This window comes from Dipodomys merriami, unplaced genomic scaffold, assembly GCF_024711535.1.
Source record: "Dipodomys merriami isolate MVZ:Mamm:240054 unplaced genomic scaffold, mDipMer1.0.p SCAF_42, whole genome shotgun sequence".
NCBI lineage: Eukaryota > Metazoa > Chordata > Mammalia > Rodentia > Heteromyidae > Dipodomys > Dipodomys merriami.
The window spans coordinates 3820066-3847124 of NW_027205826.1; the positions used below are offsets into that span (position 1 = coordinate 3820066).

Below are 27059 nucleotides of genomic sequence, written 5' to 3' on the forward strand. Positions count from 1 at the left end.
GCTTCTCCGATGACCAATCAGCGGCGAGAAGCCGTTTTAACGTCCCTCCCTCTCTCCTCCCCTCCTTCCTCACTCCGGGCTGCGCGCCCCCTCCCGCCGGCGCGGGCTCTGCGCGGTGTGGCCCTTCCCGGACGCCGTCGTGCGCGCGCCCGCACGCCCGCCCGCCGCCGAGTCCCGCGGCGATCTGTCTTCGGGAACATGGCCGGCTCCGAAGCTGGTGAGTCTCCATCCCGAAGCTGTGGCGTTGTGTGAGGACGGCGGTCGTCCCAAGTTTCCCGAAGGCCTCGGGCCGCCCTGAACTGCGAGTGGGGCCGCGGGAGAGGCTCGCGATGGGCCAGCAGCCCGTGGCAGTCGCGGGGGCCTGGACGGGGACCCCGGGAGGAGGCCGCCGGGACCTCCGCCCTCCGCTGTCGGGACAGCCCCGGGACCGCCCGGGACTTGAACTCTGGGACGTGTGGCCGATGTGCCCTCCGCCCCGGCCGTGGGGGGGGGGGACGAGGCGGAGCTCCCTCCTTCTGTGCTGCTTTTTCGTTTCTTTTTTTGAGGCGTAGCCCTGTAAAGATGTGTGGCTACCCCTTGCCAGACAAGGAAAGTCAGCCCCCCCCCCCCGCCCCGGGCCTTGTAGAATTACCGACGTTGTCTCACCCCGCTTTTGACAAGTGAGTTGCTTGGGTTGTCTAGGACGCTTCCATCCTTCTCTCCAGGACAACATGCAAGTAGTTAAAAAAAATACCACCACCAACAAAAAAGAAACGGTCGCCAGTGTTTGGTCAGGCGTGAAAATGGCCCTGGGCCGGGGATGGGAGATACACAACCCTATTCGGTAGCTGAACGGCCGCCTCTGGGCTACACGCCGGCAGTGTTTCTGACACTCTCGCGGACGTGCTTTTTAATCGACCGCCCATTCCCGGAAACAAGTGTTTCTGTTATTTTATAGGTTATCTTTAGTCGAGAAACCCTTAATTGAGGTAATCCCTGCACGCCCTGGCTGAGGGTTAGATGTGTGGTAGTGGATGGGAAACTTCGTTTTCGGTAATGTGGTGGTACTGAGCTTTAGAGGGTTTTTTTTTTGTTTGGGGGGCTTAACATGTATTTCCCATGTTTTTGTATGCATCAAATATAATCTTAAAAAACTAACAAATGCATAAGTGTGGGTGTTGTCATTACTCTAGTTTCAAGCAACCTAAATTAATCACTACTTATTTGGACTCCGGAGAAATCCTGACTTGCACAAGGTAATTGGGTAAAAACATGACTAACACTCTTGGGAATTCAAAGCCACCTCCACTGGAGAGAATCTGGGATTCTCATTTACAAATTGTCTTGTTTATGACATATTTGTTTTCTTTTTTTTTTTTTTTTTTGTCGGTTGTGGGGCTTGAACTCTGGGCCTGGGTGCTGCCCAGCAGCTCTTCAGGTAGCACTCTACCACTTGAACCACAATGCCACTTCGGTTTTCTGGTGGCTTATTGGAGATAAGAGTCTCATGGACTTTTCTTGCCCTGGCTGGCTTTGAACCGTGATCCTCAGATCTCAGCCTCCTGAGTAGCTAGGATTATAGGTGCCCCACAAGTTGTCATTTATAGTTTTGACTACATTAAGATAATAGCAGCATAGAAGACATTTAAAGAAAATAAATATTTCAGAAATCTTGCCTTGCAGAGTCCACACTCTATAACAGTCAAATTCCTTATCTTGTTCATTGTTTTTGTGGGGCCATGCTGTTTTTTTAAATATGTGTATAACTTTCAAGTGCTACTGAAAATTGATTTCTTTTCCCCAACAGAGTGGGTAACCATTGCCAATAACCTTCTTTTTAAATGTCACATACACCTAAGGATACACAAACTTGAAGATTGTGATGCTAATGTATTTATTGGTCTTTATCAATCCATCCTGGGAGAAAAGGTACCAGGTAAGGTAATTCTGTCTGTATCTAGTGCTTTAGATCCTTTGGTATTTGTGAAATTTTATTTTCTCTTTCTACATCGTATTTCTGTAACAAATATGGCATTCATTGCCTTAATAATTACCTTATGGCTCCATAATAATAGCCTTGATCAACTCACTTTGCTAGTTCTTGGTAATCCCTAATTCAGTCATGCTGAAAATGCCTTCAAGGTAAAGGTAAATACATCTTGAAAGTTTCTAAAAGCTAGAACTTGGATGGTTTTTTTTTTTTTTTTTTTTCATTTTTCCTTTTTGTGCTGGTTGTGGGGCTTGAACTTGGGGCTTGTGCTCAGGTTAGTGCTATACTGTTTGAGCCACAGCTCCACTTCTGCCCTATTTTTTTTTTTTTTTTGATTAATTGGAGATAAGACTCGCAGATTTTCTTGCCCAGGCTGTCTTGGAATTGCAGTTCTCAGATCTCAAGCTCCTGAGTGTCTAGGTCAGGTGTGAGCCACCAGCACCAAGCTTCTAGTTGGTACTTCTGATGCTCATCTCAGTTCTCTCCAGGGCTCATTCTCTTCAATACCAGTGAGAAATTCCAAAGTTCACTTGATCCAACAATCCACATTCTAGTCTGTACTGACTTTTTAGACCTTTGTGCCAGTTATTTCCAGTAGGCTGTTTTATCAGTACATATGAGAGCCTTCCTTGAACTAGCTGGATTCCATCGTGGACAGACACCCACAGAGGTTAAAGTCTTTGCCTCATATCTTGCCTTTTGTTTTTTGAGACAGTGTTTTGTGGTATTGCCCAGGCTGCTGTCAAGCCTGGGATCCTCCTGCCTCATCCTCTTAAATGCTGGGATTACAGGCATTGTACCCCAAGCCAGGCATGGCTTCCTTATTGGGCTATTAACATCTCTTTGGATTTAGGGACCCCTGCATCTTCCTTTATATATGTTCGTACTATTACTGAGTATAATAAATATCAAACCAATGTAAACCATTGGAAAATAACTTTAATCAATAAATATTCAACCAGGGGCTGGGAAGGTGGCTCAGTGGTAGAGCGCTTGCCTTGCATGCTCGAGGCCCTGGGTTCGATTCCTCAGCACCACATAAGCAAAAAGAAAAAAGCCGGAAGTGGCGCTGTGGCTCAAGTGGTAGAGCGCTAGCCTTGAGCTGAAGAGCTGAGGGACAGCGCCCAGGCCCAGAGTTCAGGTCCCATGACTGGACCAAAAAAAAAATAAAAATAAAAATAAATAAATAAATATTCAACCAGTAATGATTTTTCTGTGTAGAACTTAGGTTCCGTTTACTTTCCCTGTACTGTGTTCTGTGTGCTTAGTCAGTGCTTGTGTCTGTAGCAATTGACTTCACTCAGAAGGTTGGTCATAGACAAAACCACCACTCATAGATGCAAAGTAATGTGACTTTCCCCCCATAGACCTCATAGCTATTCCCAAAAGTCAAGAGGATGATGCCCACAATGTACAAGCTGTGATTGATTCTCTGGCATTGGATTACCTTCAGGTCAGCTTGTCTCACATAACAGGTTAGTATCTATTTCATCACCAGGTCATTCTACAGTTTTATTAATAACCTAAGGTATAACTTAGACATTTAATTGACCAAATTAGGAAACTTATGGAATAGAAAAACTATTAAGAATGAACTTCAGGGGCACCATCTCTGAAATACTCAGGAGAAAACTGTGGTATATGTAGACTATATTACACCTCATTGAACAAAGGTGGAAAGAATGTACGTACAATTAATTGCATTCAGAATGACTTTGTAGATGAATATGTAAGGAAGTCATGTAACCAGTCATACGGATTGCCTCCAGCAAAAGGAACTTTGGAAAAGGGGCAAGAATTTCCATTGTATTCCTCTTGTACTTCTTGAATTTTGAACCATTTTATCTATTTTTAAAAATGTGGGGTTTTTTTGTTTTGTTTTTTGGTTGTGGAGCTTGAACTCTGGGCCTGGGCACTGTCCCTGAGCTCTTCAGCTCCAGGCTAGCACTCTACCACTTGAACCACAGTGCCACTTCTGGTTTTCTAGTGGTTAATTGGAGATAAGAGTCCCATGGACTTTCCTACCCAGGCTGGCTTTGAACCATGATCCTAAGATCTCAGCCTTCCTGACTAGCTAGGGCTATAGGCATGAGCCACTGGTGCCCAGCTCAAAAAATGTTTTTAATATAAACTCCTTTGGAAGTTTTTTCCAAAACAAAATATACTATGCTGTATTCCAAAACATACCAATATATATGACAAAAGCAAATGTTCTTTTATATTGGAGTTCAATTCTAGATAAGCACATATGCCAAACCAGTTTGGAGATCATTGATTTTGAAAACAAATTCTAGACTTTCCCTCTTCTTCCAACACAGTAGACTTGCTTTTATCACCTGGATAGGACAGCATCTTTGTGATTTAAAACATACTGTAACAACTTTATAAAAGTACATGTTTTTAGAACTTTGTATTGTAGAGGTCCCACTGACAAATTGCACTCAGCCCATGAAAAAATGACAAAACTTCTTACCTCCACCAGTAGACTGCGGAGCAGCTTTCTCTTGCTTAAGCCCCGTAGAAAGCAGTTTCTCCTGCACTGTGAAGCACTACACTCTGGCCACAGTCTAGTTGCTAGGTAGCAAGTGTATAATCCCCATCCTGGAAACTCAGACATCCTCAATAAGCCCTGGGGTATACTTTAGTTTTATTAAGCCAGAAAAAAAAACAAAAACAAAGATCTTGAAAACAAGATTTCTGGTTCATTATTTTAAATGGAAACAAACTTTTCAAAACATTTATCTATCGTTACTAGTGGGAATGCAAAACATCAGATTTCCAGTTTGGGCTTCTTTTGTTTTTGTTTTTGTTTTTTGTATATCATGGCTCAAATTGAATGGCTAGATTCAAATATCAGATTTCTCCTCTGTTGCTCCTGTATTGCTTTGAACTCATGAGACCGCCAGGCATGATTTCACACAGGACAAGGAATGCATTAAAGAGTTAAATGCAAGCCAGCATGGTAGCTCATGATTGTAATCCTAGACTCAGGAGGCTGAGATCTGAGGATCACATTTCAAAGCCAACTCGGGCAGGAAAGTCCTCGAGACTCTTATCTCCAACCAGGAAACTGGAAGTGATGCTGTGGCTCAAGTGGTAGAGTGCTAGCCGTTAGCTGAAGAGCTGAGTGCACTCAGGCCCAGAGTTTAAGCCCCACCATCGGCCAAAAAAAAAAAAAAGTTTAATGCAGTCCACATGTAGATGTTATTGGAGTCTATTTGAGGTGATATGTTATGAAGCATGTCAAGTTTACATACTAGGTCAATCCATTTCTATTCAACATTTAACTTCACATTAGTTGATCATCTATTATGGGCCAGGTGGTACGTTAGGGAATTTATATTAAAGTCTGGGAAAGATGAGAAGAGAGTAAGATATTAAAGGGTTATATATGGGAATGGCTCAAGTTGTGTAGAACTCAAGTATGAGGCCCTGGATTCAATCCCCAGAATCACAAGCGATTACAGAAAAACCTCAAGGGGTTATCTATGCAGAGCTTGGATTATAACAATGGAACCAGGGCGGAGGTTTTAATCAGAAAAATGGTTTAATCTATACAATGTGAATAGGAGTTAATAAATGTGGGGAGCGGGGACAGGAATCCCTGATGACAAGTTGCTTGTTTTGGTATTGCTCCACTGCTGCTTTCTCTTGAACAAATCGCCCTGCGGAAGTAGCATTCCACAGTCTGCAACTGGGTCCATGTGCCATGTTTTCACCAGCCTGTATAAAGTTCTGCCTTGCCATTTTATGTTTGAGAATCTTACTAGAAAGTGTTTTCTATGTCCAGATATTTTGCTTCTTGTGAAAAGGAAGAAATATATCTGTGAATTATTTAACACCATATTTAAGTCCTCCCCCAATTTTTCAGATATAATCAAGCAGCAGGAAACTGATTTTTAATAGTCATAATTTTCTCCTGGTAATTTTATAATCCTATCTTTGTATAACATTTTCACAGTGCTAAACCATTTTAAGATTATGAGACTTTCATATTTTTTGGTTAAAAATGTTTAATAGCTTTGTATTTTGTATTCAGGAGAAAACATAGTGAAAGGAGATAAAGAATCTATCAAGAATCTCCTAGAAATATTTGATGGCTTGCTGGAGTATCTTACCGAACACATCAGTGAAGCATCTCATGAAAAAAGTAAGTTTAAGAATGGAGACTGTAGGGTCGTAGTGAAGATGGAGTTTCTTGGTCCTTTGAACTGTGATCCTCAGGTTTCAGCCTCTTGAGTAGCCAGGATTACAGTTGGGATCCACCGTTGCCTGGCCTGACAGCAGCAGTTTTTACATATTAGTGCTTGGCTGCAGAGAGGGGTGGGATGGTAGTCCTCCTCTGTCCCCATTGGCAGGCTGATGATAGGGTTGATGCAGGCTGGAGGGAGGAAGACAGAACTGAGATACTTTTCATGTGAGTCAGCTGGGGGAAGGTGGGGTGCCGTGCTAACCTGAGGCTGTTCTGGAAGAGGGTTGCTTCCATGAGCCTCCTCTGTGACTTGGTGGGGAACCTTTATCCTGTCAAGGGCCAATCTGAAGTATGTATTTTTATATACATATTTATGTGTGTATAATTTGTAGACCATACAAAAATGATGAATTCAGGCAGACAGCCTCAGGCAAGCATATGAGTCAATCCTGTCATGCACCAAACGACTTTGGCCTTTGGGCCAGATGTTCTCCACCCTGCTCTGCGATACCTTCATTGGACATTTCATAAGGTCTAATTATCATGTAATGGAGGTTCAAAAGATACTTATTTAGCAGCATTCAGGCTGACATGATTCTTCATTGGGAAACAAATCTTTTACCGTTCATCACACTAGCTGTATAGGACAGCTTTTCCTGAGACCTAGGCTAGCATTATCATTTGCCACTAAAGAGTAAGGACTTTGAAGGCAGGGCTGCTTTTCACAGTGTAATACTGCAGCTCTCTAAGCCCATTTCCTTATCTGAAGGTTTTGAAGAGGAAGTGGATAGGTATAAATAGCCCAGAGCCTAACCCAGAGAAAATGCACAATCATTGTTAACGAATGTTATTGAAATGTTGCTTGATGGAAAACAAAATAGAAAAAACCGTGCAGGTGATGTCTGAACAGGAATGTGTAGAAATAGGAATGGGACTAGTGGGGAAAATACAAATCATAAGGGCTTTCTCCCATATTATCTCCTGAAATCACTGCTTGAGGGAATCTGCTCCTGGTGAAAATGTGTATTTCTAGGTATTTGGGGGTTAGAAAAACAGATTGATGGTCTAAACAGATTGATGGTCTAAAAGAAAACATCCAAGCCATAATGCAGTCAGACTCTTAGCCAAAGCTATGATTGTTTTGGAGTAAGTGGACACAATCATGTTTTTCTGCCTTTGTGGTTGGTTACCTAACACATCCCTTACAGGTGTAGAGCTATAAACAATAAGTGAAAGTACCACCTAGCCTGGCGCTGGTGGCTCACGCCTGTAATCCTAGCTACTCAGGAGGCTGAGATCTGAGGATCGCGGTTCAAAGCCAGCCCGGGCAAGAAAGACCGTGAGACTCCTATCTCCAATAAACCACCAGAAAACCGGAAGTGGCGCTGTAGCTCAAGTGGTAGAGCGCTCGCCTTGAGCTGAAGAGCTGAGGGACAGCGCCCAGGCCCAGAATTCAAGCCCCACGACCGACAAAAAAAAAAAAAAAAAAAAAGAAAGTACCACCTAGCTTCAGAAATCAAGCACTGCTTATGCATTTATAGACTTGTGGTTCTTAGTACCTGCTGTTCTTACCTCTCGCATCATGGATAGCTAAATAAGTAAATAAAAATGTTACTCACTTAGGCAGTTTGGATATTATTTTTAATCTGTCCTAAACAGGTGAAACGGAACAGTATTTTAAAGAACCCCATCAAGGAGAACATATGGAAGAGCTAGAAAGTTCTAAATTACCACGGAAAAGAGTTGCTGTTGGAAGGTAGTACATAATGTCTATGAATTTTATCAAAGCAAGTAATACTCTCACTTGGCTTGGTTGTGCACACTTAATAATTCTCGTACTTAGGAGGCTGAGGCAGGATGATCAACAGTGTTGAGTTGAGTTCTAAGCCAACCAGATCCTGTCTCAAAAAAGAAACAGAACAGGGCTTAGAGCTATGGCTCAGTTGGTAGAGTTCTATCCAATGAATGAAAGCATCAGGTACCAAGTTTGAGTCCTAGTCTCAGACCTAAACAAACAAACAAAAAAAAATAATAAGAAGAAGAAAAGAACAAAAGCCTGGAATTTAAAGTTGCACTGAAAATACTCAGAAGGATATTTTGCTAATGTGAATAGTTCACTTCTATTTTATACCTACCCATTCTTTTTTTTTTAATTTGAAATTACCAACTCATTTTTAATTTCCCCTTGATCAGAATAGTTTATCTTCCCTAAATAAAACTTAGAAAGTTTTTCCTTCTTTTAAAAAGAAGGAAAAATATGAGATCTACCATTCAAAATTAAATACTACTACTGTGATAACATCGCTTTTAACTCTGTGTTTGTGCGCGTGCGCGTGCACGCGCACACGTGTGTGCCAGTATTGGGCATACACTCAGGGCCTGGGCACTGTGCCTTAGCTCTTTTTTTTTTTTTTTGCCAGTCCTAGGGCTTGAACTCAGGGACTGGCACTGTCCCTAAGCTTCTTTTGTTCAATACCACTTTGAGCCACAGCGTTACTTCTGGCCTTTTCTGTTTATGTGGCACTGAGGAACTGAAATCAGGGCTTCATGCATGTTAGACAAGCACTCTACCACTAAGCTGTGTTTTCAGCCCTGTCCCTGAGCTCTTTTACTCAAGGCTGGTGCTCTATCTTGAATTCAAAAGTAAAACATTTCAAAGATATTTCTAGAGTTAATGCCTTACCCAGAGCCCCTTCACTCTCGCAGTCTTAGGCTTACCAGTATGCTGTCTGATATGTGTTCAATCAGTTTCTTCTTTGACAGTCTGTATATAGCAAGGAACAAGAAGTGATAAGCAACAGAAGGGAGTTTTCAAAAGTTGGTTGTTTTGTTTCTTGGGGTGGTGGTGCTGATTGAATCCAGGGCCTTGTGCATGCTAAGCAATGTCTCTATCACTGAGTTACACCTCCAGACCCCAGTCCAGTTTTTTTTTTTTTCAAGTGCTAGGCAGAAAGCCTCTGGACCCGTGATGCACATCCCCTGCCCTAGTCTCCAAGTCTGTAGTAGTGGCTGGCTAAAGCAACACTGGGTGCTCATAGCAAGTGTCTTTCATGGTCACACTGGACTCTGAGCAACAGACCTCTTGCAGGTATTCCCTCCCATCTGACAAGTTGGGCCCCAGTTGGGATGAAGATGAAGCCGAATCTACTGGTGAAATAATTAGACTTGGAGAAACAGCACATACCTTTACTCTAAGAAGCAATGGTGAGTAATTAATTGTCAGCATTATTCAACATACCACTATACAAAACAAATGTAAAGCCTGGGCTGGGAAGGTGGCTTGGTGGTAGAGTGCTTGCCTTGCATGCATGGTGCCCTAGGTTTGATTACTCAGCACTTTCATAAGCAGAAAAAGCCAGAAGTGGTGCTGTGGATCAAGTAGTAGAGCACTTGCCTTGAGCTGAAGAGCTGAGGGACAGTGCCCAGGCCCAGGGTTCAATCCCCATGACTGGCCAAAAAAAAAAAAAAAAAAAAAGTAAAGCCTGGCACAGTGATGCACAACTGTAATCTCAGCTCCTTGGAAAGCTAAGATCAGGAAGACTGGCTTGAGGGAAGCCTGGGCAAACAGTGAGACCTTCATCTCAATAAAGACCTGAGTGTGCTATTACTTGCCTATGGTCTGACCTAGATGAGAGGAGAGATCAAGGTCCTGGCTAGCCTAGGGCAAAAATGTGAGCTCCTGCATAAATATTAACCTTAAAAGCAAAAGAGATTTGAGACATGGCTCAAATGCAATGTGCTTACTTAGCAATATAAGGCCCTCAGTTCAAACTCCTAATACCACACGTACACACACATACACATACACAAATAATGAAGTCTTCAAATGATGAAGACTTCATTGTTTGTGTCAGGCATCAATAACTCATACTTACAATCTTTGCCATTCAGGATGCTCAGACCTGGGAATTGAAATTCAAAGCCAACCTGGGCAGGACAGTCCCTGAGACTTTTTTTTTTGCCAGTCATGGGGCTTGAACTCTGGGCCTGGGCACTGTCCCTCAGCTCTTCAGCTCAAGGCTAGTGCTCCACCACTTGAGCCACAGCGCCATTTCCAGCTTTTTTCTTTCTGCTTATGTAGTGCTAAGGAATCGAACCCAGGGCCTCATGGTGGTTAATTGTAATAAAAAAACTTTTTGGTGGTTAATTGTAATAAAGAGTCTCAGGGGGCTGGGAAGGTGGATCAGTGGTAGCATGCTTGCCTAGTATCCATGAAGCCCTGGGTTCAATTCCTCTGTACCACATAAACAGAAAAAACTGGAAGTGCTGCTGCTGTGGTTCAAGTGGTAGAGTGCTAGCCTTGAGCAAAAGAAGCTCAGGGATAGTGCCTAGGCCTTGTGTGGCAAAAATACACAAAAACTGTAGCTCAAGTGATAGAGCACTAGCTCGAGTGAAAGAGTTAAAAGAGAGGACCTAGTTCTTGTTCCAAGACCCAGCAAAAAAAAGATTGAGATGAAGAGAGCCCTAACTAGCCGTCAGTGTTGAATTCCAGACTACCATCATTACCCACTAAATATGAACAGATATCTGAAGTCACAGGCAATTCAGAGTCACAGGCATGAGCAAGTAAGTCCAAATCAAGTAAGTGGGTGCAAATTGTCATGTGTGACTGGATGTCACAGGAAGAGAATTCTGGGTACACCTTTACAGTCTAGTCATGCTTTCATAGTAGCATTGTTCCTGAACGGGTTTGCTTTTTCTTTTTGGTTTAAGTTTTAGCAAGGATTTAGTTTAGCGTAACAGGTTAAAGTAGAAAGAGATCAAAACAAACATTTTGTGCTCCCAATGCAGGAAATGGGAATTGCAGACTGTTGACTCCATTTTTTTAAAAAATCATTTTAAGAAGTTCATACTCCCAGTGGCAATTTTCCCCTTTTGCTTTTTAGGCATATTTCCTTGAGAAGCAGATTTTTTACAAAATTAACATCAGGGAAACAGCAGATCACAGAATGAGTTAAGTACAACTTAGGACTCAGGACCGAGAATAACTCAGTGTCACCTGAGCTGTGCAATAAGTGCATAGGGATTTAAAAGTCGTGTTTCTGAAATTTCTTTTGATGTTTAAAAATGTATTATTACCAGGGCTCTGGTGGCTCACGCCTATAATCCTAACTACTCAGGAGATCTAAGGATCATGGTTCTAAGCCATTCCAGGCAGAAAGCCCATGAGACTTTTATCTCCAATTAACCACCAAAAAGCTGGATTTAGAACTGTGGTTCAAGTGATAGCGCACTAGTCTTGAGCAGAAAAACTCAAGGACAGTGCCTAGGCCCTAAGGTCAAGCCCCAGAACCGGCACCAAAAGAAAAGAAAAAAAATACCTTCATACTTTATATTAACATGTATATGACATATCAGTGACTTGTGTCCCCTCTCCAATTGTGTCATATACATATGCAAATAGCCCCAAAGGCAAACATTTGGTGTCCTAAACATTTTAAATGTGAGATATTCAGCCTGTTACTGGTTTTCAGTAGAGGGGCTGGGAAGGTGGCTCAGTGGTAGAGCGCTTGCCTTGCATGCATGAGGCCCTGGGTTCGATTCCTCAGCACCACATAAGCAGAAAAAGCTGGAAGTGGTGCTGTGGCTCAAGTGGTAGAGCACTAGCCTTGAGCTGAAGAGCTGAGGGACAGCGCCCAGGCCCAGAGTTCAGGCACCATGACTGGCAAAAAAAAAAAAAAAAAAAACATTAAAAGTAGAGATGTCATTATTTGATGCAATTAAGACAAAGAGGAAAGGCCGAGTGGCTGTGAGAGGCTAGCATCCGTTTGGACAGAAGGGATTATTTTAGCTTCCCTTTTCTATTCAGATTAAGATGTCTGATACTGTCATATACATTCACAGAATTTAGACACCACATTCTAGACTCTTAATTCTTCTATTGTAGTGTTAGCCACAACCTCTAACTCAGACAATCAATCTCTTCATAAGAAATGCCCACACCACAGTCAGCATTTCTACAACACTGAAACCTGTTTTTCTAAGCTTTTTTTTTTTTTTGCGCTTGAACTCAAGGTCTGGGCACTGTTCCTGAGCCTCTCTGTGCTCAAGGCAAGTACTCTACTACTTGAGCCACAGCTCCACTTCTGGCTTTTTCTATGTATGTGGTACTGAGGAATGGAACTCAGGGCTTCATGCATGCTAGGAGAGCACTCTACCACTAAGCCACATTCCCAGCCCTTGCTTGGTTTACTTTGTTCACAGCCAGGGATCTACCACTTGATCCATGCCTCCATCTCTGCTTTTATGCTGGTTAACTGGACATGGCTGTCTGTCCAGGCTAGTTCAAACCTTGATCCTACTCTCTAGAGTAGCCAGTATTATAAGTATGAGCACCAGTGTGTCCTGCCTAGCAAACTATTCTGATAGTTAAACCATTTACCTTTACTGTTTCTTTTCCTAGGTGCCCATATTTCTACTGATATGTCTAGAAAATCCATGGCTTCACCAAGCTCTAGAAAATCCTTGGCTTCACCAAGTTTTAAGTCACATGATGGTGTGTTGAGCCCTCCCTCCTTTAGTTTTCTACCCAAGGACAAGACAGCCTTTGATGCAGACAGTGAGTAATGACGGAGCGGAGCGTTAGTTCTGTAAACTACTGCTCGGTGGGAGACAGTGTCTGGGATGTTGGCTGTTAAGTTTAGCCTTTTGGATTTCTGTTGTGCTGTGCTTGATGCGATTCTTTTTGGTTTAAATAATCTTATTTATAAACGTTTGTTCTGACTTCTGCTTCATGTGGTCTTTGGTTATATATTTGGGGTTTTTTGTTTTGTTTTGTTTTTTGTTTGGTTATGGGGCTTGAACTCAGTGCCTAGGCACTTTCCCTAAAGCTTTTGTGGTTAAGGCTAGCACTCTACCACTTTGAGCCACAGTTAGTTCCACTTCTGGTTTTCTGATGGTTAATTGGAGTTAAGAATCTCATGGCCAGCCGGGCGCTGGTGGCTCACACCTGTAATCCTAGCTACAGAGGAGGCTGAGATCTGAGGATCACGGTTCAAAGCCAGCCCAGGCAGAAAAGTCTGTGAGACTCTTTATCTCCAATTAACCACTAGAAAACCAAAAGTAGTGCTGTGGCTCAAGTGGTAGAGCGCTCGCCTTGAGCTGAAGAGTGCAGAGACAGCGCCCAGGCCCAGAGTTCAAACCAAAAAAAAAAAAAGAATCTCATGGCCTCGCCTGCCTAGGCTGGCTTTGAACCACAATCTTCAGATCTCAGCCTCTAGGTTTACAGGTGTGAGTCACTGGCACCTAGCTGTGGTTACATGTTTTTGCATGCATTATTTTATTATCTTAGTCCTCTTCTCTCAAAGACTTGTTTTAAGAACAGTAAGGCTTTTTTATATATTTTTGGATAGCAGCTAGTGATCTTCAATTAGTGAATGAGAAACTATAGTAACTTGAAAAATATTCTCATCCTTTGTTAAGATTCTTATACGTTGCATTACTGACAACGGCTTGCCAGTTTTCTAACTACTGGATGAGTCATGTTTTATAGTTGTCCTTCAAGCCATTAGGTTGCTTTCAATTTTGCATTATTATAAATAACTCAGGGAACATTCTTTTTTCTTTTTCTTTTTTTTTTTTTTTTTTTTTTGTTGGTCGTGGGACTTGAACTCTGGGCCTGGGCGCTGTCCCTCAGCTCTTCAGCTCAAGGCGAGCACTCTACCGCTTGAGCCACAGCACCACTTCCAGTTTTCTATTGGTTTATTGGAGATAAGAGTCTCACGGAGTTTCCTGGAGTTTCCTGCCCCGGCTGGCTTTGAACCGTGATCCTCAGATCTCAGCCTCCTTAGTAGCTAGGATTACAGGCGTGAGCCACCAGGGCCTGGCTCTCAGGGAACATTCTTAGGATGAGAACATTAAAATGTCCCTCCTTGCTTGTTAAGGCTATTTTTGTTTGTACTTTGTTTGCATCAAGTTTAAAAAGGTTCCTGGATGGGAGATATTGCTGAGTGATAGAATGCTTTCCTAGGACACAAGGCCTAGGGTTTGATCCCCAGCACCACACACATACACACAGAATGTTTGTGGATATGGATATGGATGTGAAACGACTTAATTCCTAGAATTTCCTCATCACATCTACTTCTGTCTACTTTGTCTTACAGCAGACGCCTCTCCTGTGAGTACGATTCCCAGTGCTAGGAAACTGGGGGAGCCTATCCGAGCAGCCATTCCTTTACATCCACCCTACCACCCTCCAGAGCCGCGAGCACCCTGCCCCATAGGAAGAGATTACCTTAGCCTAAGCTACTACTCTTCCCCTGTCACAAATTCTACTGGAGAGCGCACATTTCTTGTGGTGAGTGGAAAAACATTGCTTGTAATTGGATAGTGTATGTGTTGCATTTATTTATTCTTTTTTGGTGTTGGTGACTGAACCAAGGGTCTTGTCCATGCTATGTGACCTCTGAGCCTTGGAAGCCTCGACTGGAATAGTAGTCCGTAATGCCGCACTAATCAAAGCATTGTGCACCTTCAGATTTACCTCTGTCCACCTACATGTGCTAATTGGAAAGACAGGGGCAGGGTGAGTGAGTGCAGGAAGCCAGGACAGCTGGAGTGTGGATTTTTTGCCTGGCACAGTTCTACTACATACTTTAGACAGGTATCAAGTGATGGATTCCTCAAAACAGTTCTGGAATCATTTCGATATTTTCCATGGGGAAGCTGGTGTGGCAAGGTTGCCTGATGTCTTTTCTGAGGTTGTACAACAACTGTAGAATCACCATTTAAACGCAGGCATCCTGGCTTCATAATCCATGTCATGTGTCTCTAGTTAAGTAACAACTTGTAAAAATATCAATGTGTGTGAAGTAGAAAATAACCATCTGTCCATCCACATCTAGTGTGAAGCTCTGATTAATATCTTGTTTTCTTTTTACTTTCTGCTTGGGGGGAAAATCCCTCTTTTACATAGTCATTCTGTCCACAGCTGTCTAGAAAGAACAGGCAGGTAGGTAAGTGCCAGGGTAAACTCATAAACAGTGTTACATGCAAATAAAAGACTATGTGTGGTATTGTTCACATAGGAGAGTCAAGAATCAAAGTCAGCCAGAACCAAAAATACTGGCAAGACTCTATCTCAGCCAACAAGCTAGGAATGGTAGTACACAACTGTGGTCCAGCTTTATGGGTGGTATAGATAGGATCATGCTCTAAAGCCAGCCCTGGGCTAAAGTGTGAGACCCTATCTGAAAGGAAAATAAAAGAGTTGAAATTCTAGTATTGGGGGAGAAAAACAAAAAAGGAAACTGCAGAAAAAATACAGAGATGAGGGCTAGGAAAGTAGCTCAGTGGTAGAGTGCTTACCTTGCATGTATGAGGCCCTGGGTTCGATTCTTCAGTACCACGTAAGCAGAAAAAGCCAGAAGTGGTGCTGTGGCTCAAGTGGTAGAGCGCTAGGCTTGAGCTGAAGAGCGGAGGGGCAGCACCCAGGCCCAGAGTTCAGGCCCTAAGACCAACAAAAACAAACAAACAGAAAAACAGAGCTGAGAGGTTATCATTGGCATTATGTGAGCAGCACTCAACGTATCTGTCAGGTAGGACAACAGATAAGAAGAGGGCACTAGTTACCTGGGAGGAGTCCGTGTGGGCTGCTGGCGGGCACCTGAGTTGCTGGGAGGGGTCTGTTCCTCACCAGATTGCAGTGAGTAGGTGAACTCTCTTTTCAGTTCCTTGAGCTGGACCGGTACACTTCATTTTATATCTGCTATTTACTAAACGTATTGAAGCAAAAGACACTAAAGTGATAGTGAAGATACCATTAAACATTTAATATACGTTCCATTACCAGAAGCAATATTTTTATAAGGATTCATCACAAAGGTTAGGGTTAGAGTCAGCAATAGTCTGCTTAGTGTGCTCATATCCCTGGGTGCCATCCCAGCACCAGAACAAAAGAAAACCCAGTCCTTCTCCGGTTAAGTTTTTGAAGATGTGTATATTTGGGGAGATTTCATCTTTTTTAAGTGTCTCAGTTTTGGAAACTTGCTGTTGACCTGTATACAAGAGATAAAATGATGCATATGTCCACTTGAGACCTGATCATTTCTTACCGACCAGTTGATCAAAAACTGTAGCCCTGCATTTCCTGTGTGACAGCCTCTCGTTTGCCTTTATATTAGAATGACACCCTGAGCCACACTTTCCTCTGACCACAAGCAGGAAGACATTGTGCCAGTCCTTTGACATTGGGTGTCAGTATGATATTTTGTCAAACAAACACAAAGCCAGACATGGCAGCACGTGCTTATAATCCCAGCACTTGGGAAGCTGAAGTGGGAGGATCAGCAGCCTGGGCAAGATAGCAAGACCTTGTATTTTAAAAAGACACACACACACACACCTCAACATGGAGATTAAAGAGTCTGGCTTGGTCACACACACACACACACCAGGGTGACACACACACACACACACACACACACACACACACACACACACACACACACACACACACACCATGGAGATTAAAGAGTCTGGCTTGGTGCCCCAGGACCTCCCTTCCCCATACTGAAAAGGGCTCAGTGAGTCTTCCTTCCAGCTTTTTCAAATCAACTGTATTGTCCTGTTGATAGGAACCCAAGGATGACGTTCTCTTAGCTTCAAAGTTGCCTAAACCTGGTGAACAGGAAACGTGTGCTGCTCAGGTCCAAAGCCCTAAGACAAGGAAATTTGCCAAGGGGAAAAGGTAACGTTGCTGTAGCATTCTTCCTTTCCAGTCTGTAAGAGGAATTGAAAACTTCAATATGTGTAAAAGCAGCTATTAGTCATTTGGAACTAAGTAGTGGTTACTTTTGAACTAACCCGGCTATTAAGTCACCTGGACACTTTTATTACAGAAATGAAAACAGAGTTGCAGCGTCCTCACGGAATGTGCCGAGAAAGAGGTTAACAGAACAAGAACTACACACAGTATCACAGAAAGTGTCCCAACGCCTCTCTGAACTAGACCAGGCAAGTCTTGTTTTTAGTCTTTATTGAGACCCATTGCTTGTGGTTCACGAGCTCAATGGGCACTAATGGAAGATGAATGGTTATGCTAGAAAGTGAGCTCTAGGTCCTTGTTAAAAAAGTATTCCAGAAGTCAAGCAGGTAGGACATGAACCTGTGTCATGTAAAACCTGCATGATGTAAATCAAATCATGTAACATATATGACTGTTAAATAATAAATCTTCAGATATATCTGTATCATTTCCCTTCATCACTAAAGAGATCTAACATAAAATCTGATAGGTCACTATTCTTAAAAAATGTGGTAATGCGCCGGGTGCTGGTGGCTCACGCCTGTAATCCTAGCTACTCAGGAGGCTGAGATCTGAGGATCGCGGTTCAAAGCCAGCCCGGGCAGGAGAGACGGTGAGACTCCTATCTCCAATAAACCACCAGAAAACCGGAAGTGGCGCTGTAGCTCAAGTGGTAGAGCGCTCGCCTTGAGCTGAAGAGCTGAGGGACAGTGCCCAGGCCCAGAGTTCAAGCCCACGACTGACAAAAAAAAAAAAAAAAAAAAAAAAGATGTGGTAACGGTGAATGAATATATCAAATCCCTGTGAGACTTACTCCAAAGACTATTGAAATGAATAATCTATTGCACTGATATTCAACATGGTATTGCATTTCTGTAATCTTAGCATTCGGGAGCCCAGCCAGGGAGATTTTGAGTATGGATACACAGACCTCATCTCAAAAAAAATTAACTATATATATTATGTATTATATATTACATATATAAATAAATATAAACAGCTAAACTTGTATATGCATCTGAAAACTTAATAAAGGTCTGCTGTCTACTATCAGTTTACATTCTGCTAAAATCAATAAAAGATGTTGAAAGGAATTTTCCAACAGATGTTAAGAAATGCCCTGGGTGATCGAATTAAAGACAAGCCTGACAGTGAAGAAGATGACATTGGGAAGGAAGAGGTGGGCAGTGGAAGTGAGGAGGAGGTCCTGTCTCAGCACAGTGACAGCATCATGGAGTATGGGCCAAAGAAGCCCCGGCCAGGTACTGACTTGAGAGGCCTGGGACGGGGCGCCCGGGTAAACTCACTAATGACAAACCCAAAGTTTGTATTGCTGCTTCTTACTAGATTTCATACTTCAATAACTTTTATATTGTCAAAATATTTTATGTTCTTTTAAAATTTGATAGATACGGAATATGTTATTCTTGACCTTTTTTTTTTTTTTTTTTTGCATTAGCACAATGTTGGAAATCATTCTTTGTTGATTAGAGAGCCAGGTCACTTTAATTTCTTTGTATGTGAGTTCATAAAATGTGCCCTATTGATACACCTGCATTACTGTTTGCTCTTTAAGAAAGAATCAGTACTGCTTAGAAAATGCTTAACCAGCCAGGCGCTTGGTGGCTCATGCCTATAATCCTAGCTACTCAGGAGGCTGAGATCTAAGGATCGTGGTTCAGAGCCAGCCCGGACAAGAAAGTCTGTGAGACTTTTATCACCAATTAATCATCAGAAAACTGGAAGTGGTGCTGTGGCTCAAGTGGTAGAGCACTAGCCTTTGAGCTGAAGAGCTCAAGGACAGCGCCTAGGCACAGAGTTCAAGCCCCACAACCGACCAAAAAAAAAAATCTTAACCACATTAACATTTGCTTGTACCTGATGCTTTATAAGTGTTTATAAAGTGTTTACATCCCTTCCTCAGGCTATAGATAAGTCAAAAGATAGCAAACTCAGAGCTGGGATAATTCCCCTTTCTCCTTCCATCTCCCCACTCCTACCTCCAGAGGAGTACCTTCCTTAGGAATCTATTCGCAGCAAGCATTCTACCTGTTGTGGTCAGTCCAACTTGGCTATATAACCTAAATATTTCTTTGAGTTAGTAAGCACTTTTAAGTGTTTTTTTCTGTTTACATGGTGTGATTAAATCTACAAACACTAGGAGAGCACAGGGAGTGCATTCACTCATTATTCTCTTTGGATTTACCAAGAACCAACTATTTGATTTCCAGTGTGACATTTCCACTATCAGTACGTGACTGTTCTGTCTGTATTGCAGGAATTTTTGTGCATAGAAAGCCACCTTACAGATCCCATTCTCTGTCTCCATCTCCAACCCATAAACCCAAACAGTTCCAGACTAACAGAAGAAGGCAGCTCGAGGCGAAAGGAGTAGATACCCGCCAGACCCAAGCAAAGGTTCGTGCTCAGCCAGCACTGGGCAGCACTAGGCAGTGTCACTCCCTTCAGCCATATGCCACAGTGAGCACGCCAGTGGGGAAAGGTTTACATTTGGTATGCTTGATTAGAATGAATGGCAGAGAATTATGTGAAGTAACTTGTGTCCCCACTAGGGAACATAAAAATTAAACTCATGAAATTGTCAAGAAAATAACGTGGCTGGGAATGTGGCTTAGTGGTAGAGTGCTTGCCTAGCATGCATGAAGCCCTGGGTTCAATTCCTCAGTACCACATAAACAGAAAAAGCGTAGTGTGCTAGCCTTGAGCAAACGAAGCTCAGGAACAGTGCCCAGGGGCTGAATTCAAGCCCCAAGACTGGCAAAAAAAAAAAAAGAACATGGATTAAGAAAGAAGCAATGAAGCCAGGTGCCAGTGGCTCATGCCTGTAATCCTAACTACTCAGATTGAGTAGCTAGGAGGCTGAGATCTGAGGATCACAGTTTAAAGCCAGTCCAGACAGCAGTCCATGAGATTTTTGTTTTTGTTTTTTTTGGGTCCGGTCGTGGGGCCTGGACTCTGGGCCTGGGCATTGTCCTTCAGCTCCTCAGCTCAAGGCTAGCGCTCTACCACTTGAGCCACAGCGCCACTTCTGGCTTTTTTTTTTTCTGCTTATGTGGTGCTGAGGAATCGAACCCAGGGCCTCACTCTACCACTGAGCCACCTTCCCAGCCCCGTCTAGGAGATTTTTATCTCCTGTTAATCACAAACACACACACACACACACACACACACACACACAGAGAGAGAGAGAAAAGCTGGAAATGGAGCTCTGGCTCAAGTGATGGAGCACTAGCCTTGAGCAAATAAAACTCAAAGACAGTACCCAGGCCCTGAGCTCAAGTCCCAGGAATGGCACAAAAAAAATAAAAATAAAAAGAGGAGGTGAGAGCTGAAGGGAACTGAGGTGCATTTGAGTAATAGGCCTCTTGAGTTAAGAGATTGAGGAAGCACTCATTAGAAGAGGGGTTGGCTCCAACAAGGCCACTGACACAGATTTCCTGCTGTTGCATGAATTTAGAACATTTGCTTGTTTGTTAGAGTATGTTTTACAATGGTTTTCCAGTGTATTTATAATAGTGAAAACCAACATTAATTCAGATGTTTTAGGATAGTTATATTTACGCAGTACTAACTTGAAATGTAACCTCCATTGGAAGAGTATCAAAATAATTACAGGGGCTAGGAACGTGGCTTAGTGGTACAGTGTTTGCCTAGCATTCATAAGGCCCTGGGTTTGATTCCTCTGCACCACATAAACAAAAAAAGCCAAAAGTGTCTCTGTGGCTCAAGTGGTAGAGTGTTAGCCTTGAGCAAAAAAAGCTCAGGGACAGTGCCCAGGCACTGAGTTCAAGCCCCAGGACTGGGAATAAATATATAAATAAATTACAAAACCTGTTCAGAACAAAAAAAATGCATTGTATAAAATCTCACTTTATGTCCCAAGTACATATCTATTACAACAGTGTATTTATGATACAAACCCAAAAATAGACTTAAAAATGTCAATGAGCCTAACATCTTAGGGATAATAGGATCTCTAGGTGAACTTTTTCCTTGCTGTCTGTCCATACATTCCTAACTATGATATTATGTGACCTTTTCTTTTCTAGACATTAACTGACGCGTTTGAAAGAGTGCTAAGAAAAAATAAAGTTCAAGAGAATATCAGACCTCAGGGGATAAGTGAAGAGGAGGAGGAAACAGTGGGTAAAAGTCTCCACTGAAATAAATGCTACTTGATCAGACCATTGGAGAATACAGATATGTTCTTTTGTAAAGAAGAGAAAAAAGGACGGACAGGGCTTTCTTTAAACAGTAGCTCTTTAGGAAAAGGCAATATTCCAAAGTTGGAGGCATAGTTGAGTGGTAAAGTACTTAATTTTCACGCCAAGGCCTGGGCAAGATAGATAGGTAGACAGATAAAGGAGACCCTGTTTTGAAGAAAATAACCAATGTAAAAGGGGCTCAAGCTATAGAGCACCTGACTAGCAAGCAAGAGGTCTTGAGTTCAATTCCCAGTACCACCAAAAAAAGAAAAAGAAAAATCATAAAGATGGTTACAGATACTAAGAGAAAGCAGAAAGCTACTGCTAAAACATTAATGAACAGATGCTAAAGTACAATGTAGTTGCAAAATTGCTTGAGAATTTGTTTAATCTACATAAAGTTTGCCAAAAAAGCAAGCACATCAAAACACAAGTAATGGCTGTATTTAGGGTGTGGGGCGATAGTGTCTGAAACTTGACAGCATGTTTTCATATCCCAGAGGAGGTCCTTCACTTAGAATAATGAACAGTAACCAGATTTTTAGAAATTCTAAGACTTCTGGCTAGGGATCAGTTAGCTACTTTTGTTCATACGTAATATTAAAGATCCTGTGAAAGAGTTGTTAACCTCTCTCTCTTACTCTGTTTTGTATCCGCTTCTAAGAAAAAAATATACAGAGAAGCTGTTCATAAAGGAATTCCAAAATATAGTCAGCCTTGGAAGATTTATGCCAGAAAAACCAAAGCTCAGAGTCCGAGACGTGGCTTCCCAAAGTCAAATAAAGCGACTCCAAGTAAGAGCCATAAAATTGTTCTTTATGGAGAACTGGCAGCGTATGAAAGTGTGTACTGCCTTCCAAGGACAGCACTGAAAAGTAACCTCCACCAGTGAGCGCAGCAAGTTCTTTCTTTTATCCCTGCCTAGTGGCTGGTTTTCTTGGAGATAGTTGAACTGCTGAAACAGTCCCCTGAAGGGAGGCCTGTACATTGATAGCGAAGCTCCAGCTTGAGCCAGAGTTGTCTCTGGGAAGCTGGTAGAATGAAAGCAATGCTCCAAGACAAGCAGATGGCCCATTCGGTCTCTGCATATTAACAGTTGGTGCCAGTGAGTCATTGAGTTGAAAGAAAACAAGGTCGTGTGAAAGACCAGGCTGCCAACTATCACCCAGAAACTACTTGTCTCCCAGCTCCATCCCATTACACAGGGGCTTTTACTCTGGTCAGAAGAGGAGTGCAGAAGTAACAAGTGCACTAGAATGGCCGCTTCCACAATCAGCACCACACATGGTTCGATGGGCTCAGGAAGTTGCGGGGAGGGTTTATTAGCAGCATGTTCGGCATAAAAGCATCTCATGTTTCCTTGCAGTGAAAGTGAAGGAACACAGCCTCCTCCCCCTCATGCTGGAGCAGTTTCCCTTTCTGTATGTTTCTGACCCAACACTGAGCAAAATGTGGAAACAGCAAATCACACACACTGAACAGCTCAGAAAAGAGGCCTATGGAGAAGACCGATCCAAGAAGAAACTCCACGATGAAGTACGTATCTCTCAGTTTAAAGTTGAGAATAAGCCAGAAAGGGGAAGAGCCTGTCCTCAGCACTGCTCACCTGCTTACCTTGCCCCCCTTAAAGATAGAAGAATCCCTGAGAAGGCATGACCTCCTTACAGACCTGGTGAAGAAAGAATATGAACATAACAGAAGACTGGTATGTCAAGCGCAAGTGGGCCTTGCCGTTTTGAACTTACAAGTTTTATTTCTTTCCTGTGTCTAAACCAGGTACATAGCACAGATCCACTTCTAGGGCTTTAACCATAGTTGATGAGGGGAAAGTGCCAGGTGTCTCATGTTCAGTTGTGTGTGCCAGTACTGGGACTTCCACTCAGGGCCCAGGCACTGTCCTTTAGCCTTTTCACTCAAGGCTGATGCTCTACCACTTGAGCCATAGCTCTACTTCCACCTTTTTGGTGGAGATGAGTCACAAAGGACTTTTCTGCCTTCTGGCTGCAAGGTAGTTGTGGCTTAGTGCTTTCTGCCCTCTCCTATGGTTCTCAGGCCCCAGGTAACTGAGGTAGTTTGCCAGCTTCTGTTAGAACCTGGACTGGGAACTGTACTGAGCACCATGTTGCCCCCAATAAGGTCAGACAGTGTGCCAGGAAGAGACCAAAACATCTGTGGTTGTGAGGTAGGTAAGCCATGGGAACTGTAAGCCTGAACAATCGCATTGTGGCACTGTACTGATCTGGAGGCTGTCTGTACATGCCTCATTTCATCCTCAGTACTGTGTCAGAGATGATCTAATTTCCTTCGTTTGGACCCCACTAAATACTTTGGACAACTCAGGCTTTGCTTGAAAGTCTCAGTGCCATTTTCCTACTCCTATTAAGTGGGCATCAGGTGTGTGATGCACTGACCTGGCGGAAGGAAGATGAGAGCCTCGGTTGAGCAGTGCTCAGGTCCCGCTGCTCTGCCCAGCGTGGTCCTTTTGGTGCTGCTCTTCCGATGGAGGCGATGACACTAGAGGCCGCAGGCTTCTGGGGACCAATCATATTATGACCAGGCTGTCATTGGCCACTGGTCCTGCATGGCTGGCTTAGAGCTTGAAGATGTGATGGACAGCAGCAATGAGAAAAGTTAGCCTGGGCTGGGAAGGTGGCTCAGTGGTAGAGCGCTTGCCTAGCATGCCTGAGGCCCTGGGTTCGATTCCTCAGCACCACATAAGCAAAAAGAAAAAAGCTGGAAGTGGTGCTGTGGCTCAAGTGGTAGAGCACTAGCCTTGAGCTGAAGAGCTGAGGGACAGCGCCCAGGCCCAGAGTTCAGGCCCCACGACCGGACCCAAAAAAAAAAAAAGAGAAAAATTAGCCTTCTCAATCCTCATCCCTCTCTTCCTCCTTCCTAGCAAGACTTCAAGGATCGCATTCACAGACAGAGGCTGACCCAATCCAAGATAAAAGAAAATCGTCAGCAAATTGTTCGTGCTCGGAAATACTATGACGACTACAGAGTTCAGCTTCGGGGGAAAATGCTGAGAATGAGAACCCGTGAGGAAATGGTAAGGACAGTTTTTTTGTCTAGCTTTGTACAGGTGGACTTAGTCTGACCTTCATAACCACGTTCTGTCTTTGGGACTCTTGTCTCAATGTGAATCCAAAACAAATTCAGGCTGGGCACCTGTGGCTCACACTGTAATCCTAACTACTCAAGAGTTTGCGATCTGAGGATTGTGGTTCAGAGCCAGCCCAGAAAGAAAGTCCTTGAGACTCTTGTCTCCAGAAAACCATGAGTGGCGCTGTGGCTCAAGTGGTAGAATGCTTGCCTTGAGCTGAAGAGCTCAGGGACAGCGCCCAAGCCCAGAGTTCAAACCCAACAACACACACACACACCACACACACACACACACACACACACACACACACACACAAAAGTTTACACTTATCCATACTTCATTTTATTATTGTACAATGCATTCCCGTTTTTTATTCTCAGTCTCCATGGCTCACATCTTAATGTGAATTCTTGGCAGTACTGGGATTTGAATTCAGGGATTCATATTTGCTAGGCAGGTGCTATACCCCTTGAGCCACACCTCCAGCCCTTTTTGTGTTGTTTGTTTAGAGGCAGGGTCTCACTTATAACCAAAAAGGGGACACAGCCCTGATGGACAGATGAACTAAATATATGACCATAAAAAGTATATTCATTCAAACAGAGTTTGGCAATAAAAAAGAATTAAGTACTGTTGGGTGCCAGTGGCTCACGCCTATAATCCTAGCTACTCAGGAGGCTGAGATCTGAGAATCGTGGTTCAAAGCCAACCGGGGCAGGAAAGTCCATGAGACACTTACCTTCAGTAAGCCACCAGAAAACTGGAAATGGAGCAGTAGCTCAAAGTGATAGAGTGCTGGCCTTGAGCAAACCAGCTCAGGGACAGCACCCCAGGCCCTGAGTTCAAGCTCACAACAAAAGCAAAAACAAAAATTAAATATTGATATATTCTATAGTGTAGATGAATCTTGAAAACATCATGCTACACGAAAGAAGTGTGTGGAATAGGCGAATCCACAGAGGCAGGAAGGACATACATTAGCCACAGGAAGAGAGAATGGGGAATGACTGCTAATAGGGTAGGGTTTCTTTTGGGAGTACTGAAGATTTTCTGAAACTAGTGGTAATGGTTGCACAATTCTGAATATACTAAAACCAACTGAAGTACACAATTTCAGAGGAAGACTATAAATGTAATTTAAGCTTTGTTTTGAAAAAAATCTTTGCAAGTGGCTGGGAATGTGGCTTAGTGGTAGCGTGCTTGCCTAACATGCATGAAGCCCTGGCTTTGATTCCTCAGTACCACATAAACAGAAAAAACTGGAAGTGGTGCTGTGGCACAAGTGGTAGAGTACTAGCCTTGAGCAAAAGCAGCTCAGGCCCTGAGTTCAATCCCCAGAATTGGCAAAAAAACAAACAAACAAAACTTTGTGAAATGTGATCCATATATACCTCTAGGTAAACATAACGATTATATTCTTCAGTAAAAGTGCAGCCTAATGTATCTTTATTAAATAACAGCTATTTAAGAAACTGTTTGAAGAAGGCTTACAGATTCAGAAGCAAAGGTTGAGAGACCTAAGAAACTATGCAAAAGAAAAACGAGACGAAGAAAAGAGACAGCACCAGAACGAACTGGACTCATTAGAGAACTACTATAAGGACCAGGTGGGCCTACCTCGCTTGCTCACTCGCTCGCTCATATTGCAGTGTGTCGTCCTGACCGCCTGTGTCAGAGGTGGCTTAGCGTTGACAGTGAGCCTCCAGGGCAGCTCACAGCTTGCCCCTGGTCAGGTGACACTGCCTCTTGAAAGACTAATAGTACCACTTTGCCCATAGTATATGGCTTTGAAAGTTTTGAGCCTATGAACACAAAGTGTTAAGAATTACTACATTTGGTCTATAAACATTCAATTGGAAACTTTTTTTTTTCTTCTTCCCTATAAAGTTTTCACTACTGGCAGAAGCCATATCACAGGAACGGCAGGCACTGAAGGCCAGAGAGAAATCCCAGGCCCAGGTAATAACTAACAGGATAGAAAATAATTGATGTACATTTTAAGGCAGTAGAAAACAACTGTATTATACCTTATAAGGGACTGGAGAGACTATTAATAAGAAAATCTGTCTACCAAGACATTATGCTAGGGTCTCTTTGTATTGTTCAAGGCTCTGTCAGTTATGAAAATCATCACAGGGGCTTGATGGGTGGAGAGAAAACAGGAGACAAATACCTGTGAACATGACTTCTCTTTCAGACGTTACATAAGGTGAAGAGGGAGCTGAGATCGAAGATGGAGAAGGAAATCCAGCAACTACAGTGCATGATAACGCAAAACGACGATGATGCTTTCTTCCGGGAACTTGAAGCTGAGCGCTTCAAGGCTCGGCTGCAACTGGCTTCTTTTCAGTACAGTAAAAATCCCTTCCCCTGAGGCCAGGCGAAGTCTCTGGAGGCCTTTACTAGGACAGTGCTAAAACTGAGCCAGTAAACAATGTACACTGAAAGAATAATTTTTAATGCCTTATGTATTCATTCCGGTACTTATTATTTTTTAAATAAAAACCACTTTTTCAAAGCTTCCTGCTTTTAAATTTATGACCTAAGCCAGGAAAAGACCAAAAGCAAAAGCATGTTCTTTACAATTTTATTTGTACTAAAGCAATTAACAAGTTTTGAATGAACATCTAGCTTCCTGAAGCCTACTGCTATAATTCAACATAAGATAGTGTATATTAAAAATAAACACCTAACCCCTCACTGAAAAAAGGAAAAAGAAAAATCTCCAATTGAGAGAGAAGTGTGGGATGGTCACCAGAGGTGTGCCGCGTTGGCCCGTGGCTATGTAGTGTATGTCTAGGCGGTGCGATGAGAGGAATGGA

The 27059-nt window shown here is 43.0% G+C and overlaps 1 protein-coding gene across 2 annotated transcripts; it reads left to right on the forward strand.

Annotated features, from left to right (window-relative positions):
* The first annotated feature begins 115 nt into the window (after positions 1-115).
* Positions 116-26759, forward strand: Cep95 (centrosomal protein 95). Of its 2 annotated transcripts, XM_069993090.1 has the most exons (20): positions 116-217; positions 1787-1915; positions 3337-3444; positions 6009-6119; positions 7821-7917; positions 9250-9365; positions 12565-12720; positions 14267-14460; positions 16739-16851; positions 17003-17117; positions 18014-18170; positions 19187-19326; positions 20979-21071; positions 21799-21928; positions 22501-22670; positions 22765-22839; positions 24031-24183; positions 25698-25844; positions 26125-26196; positions 26435-26759. In XM_069993090.1, exons 1-20 carry the CDS (start codon positions 199-201, stop codon positions 26609-26611), a joined length of 2472 nt encoding a protein of 823 aa, XP_069849191.1. In that variant the 5' UTR covers positions 116-198; the 3' UTR covers positions 26612-26759. The 2 variants fall into 2 exon arrangements, with proteins under 2 accessions (XP_069849191.1, XP_069849192.1); XM_069993091.1 differs by lacking the exon at positions 21799-21928 and having other exon boundaries at positions 20979-21075.
* The last annotated feature ends 300 nt before the right edge of the window (positions 26760-27059 follow it).

Coding starts and splice junctions, on each gene's coding strand:
- Cep95 (XM_069993090.1), top strand. Junction 7,918..9,249: donor AAAAGAGTTGCTGTTGGAAG/GTAGTACATAAT, acceptor GACCTCTTGCAG/GTATTCCCTCCCATCTGACA. Junction 12,721..14,266: donor GACAGCCTTTGATGCAGACA/GTGAGTAATGAC, acceptor TTTGTCTTACAG/CAGACGCCTCTCCTGTGAGT.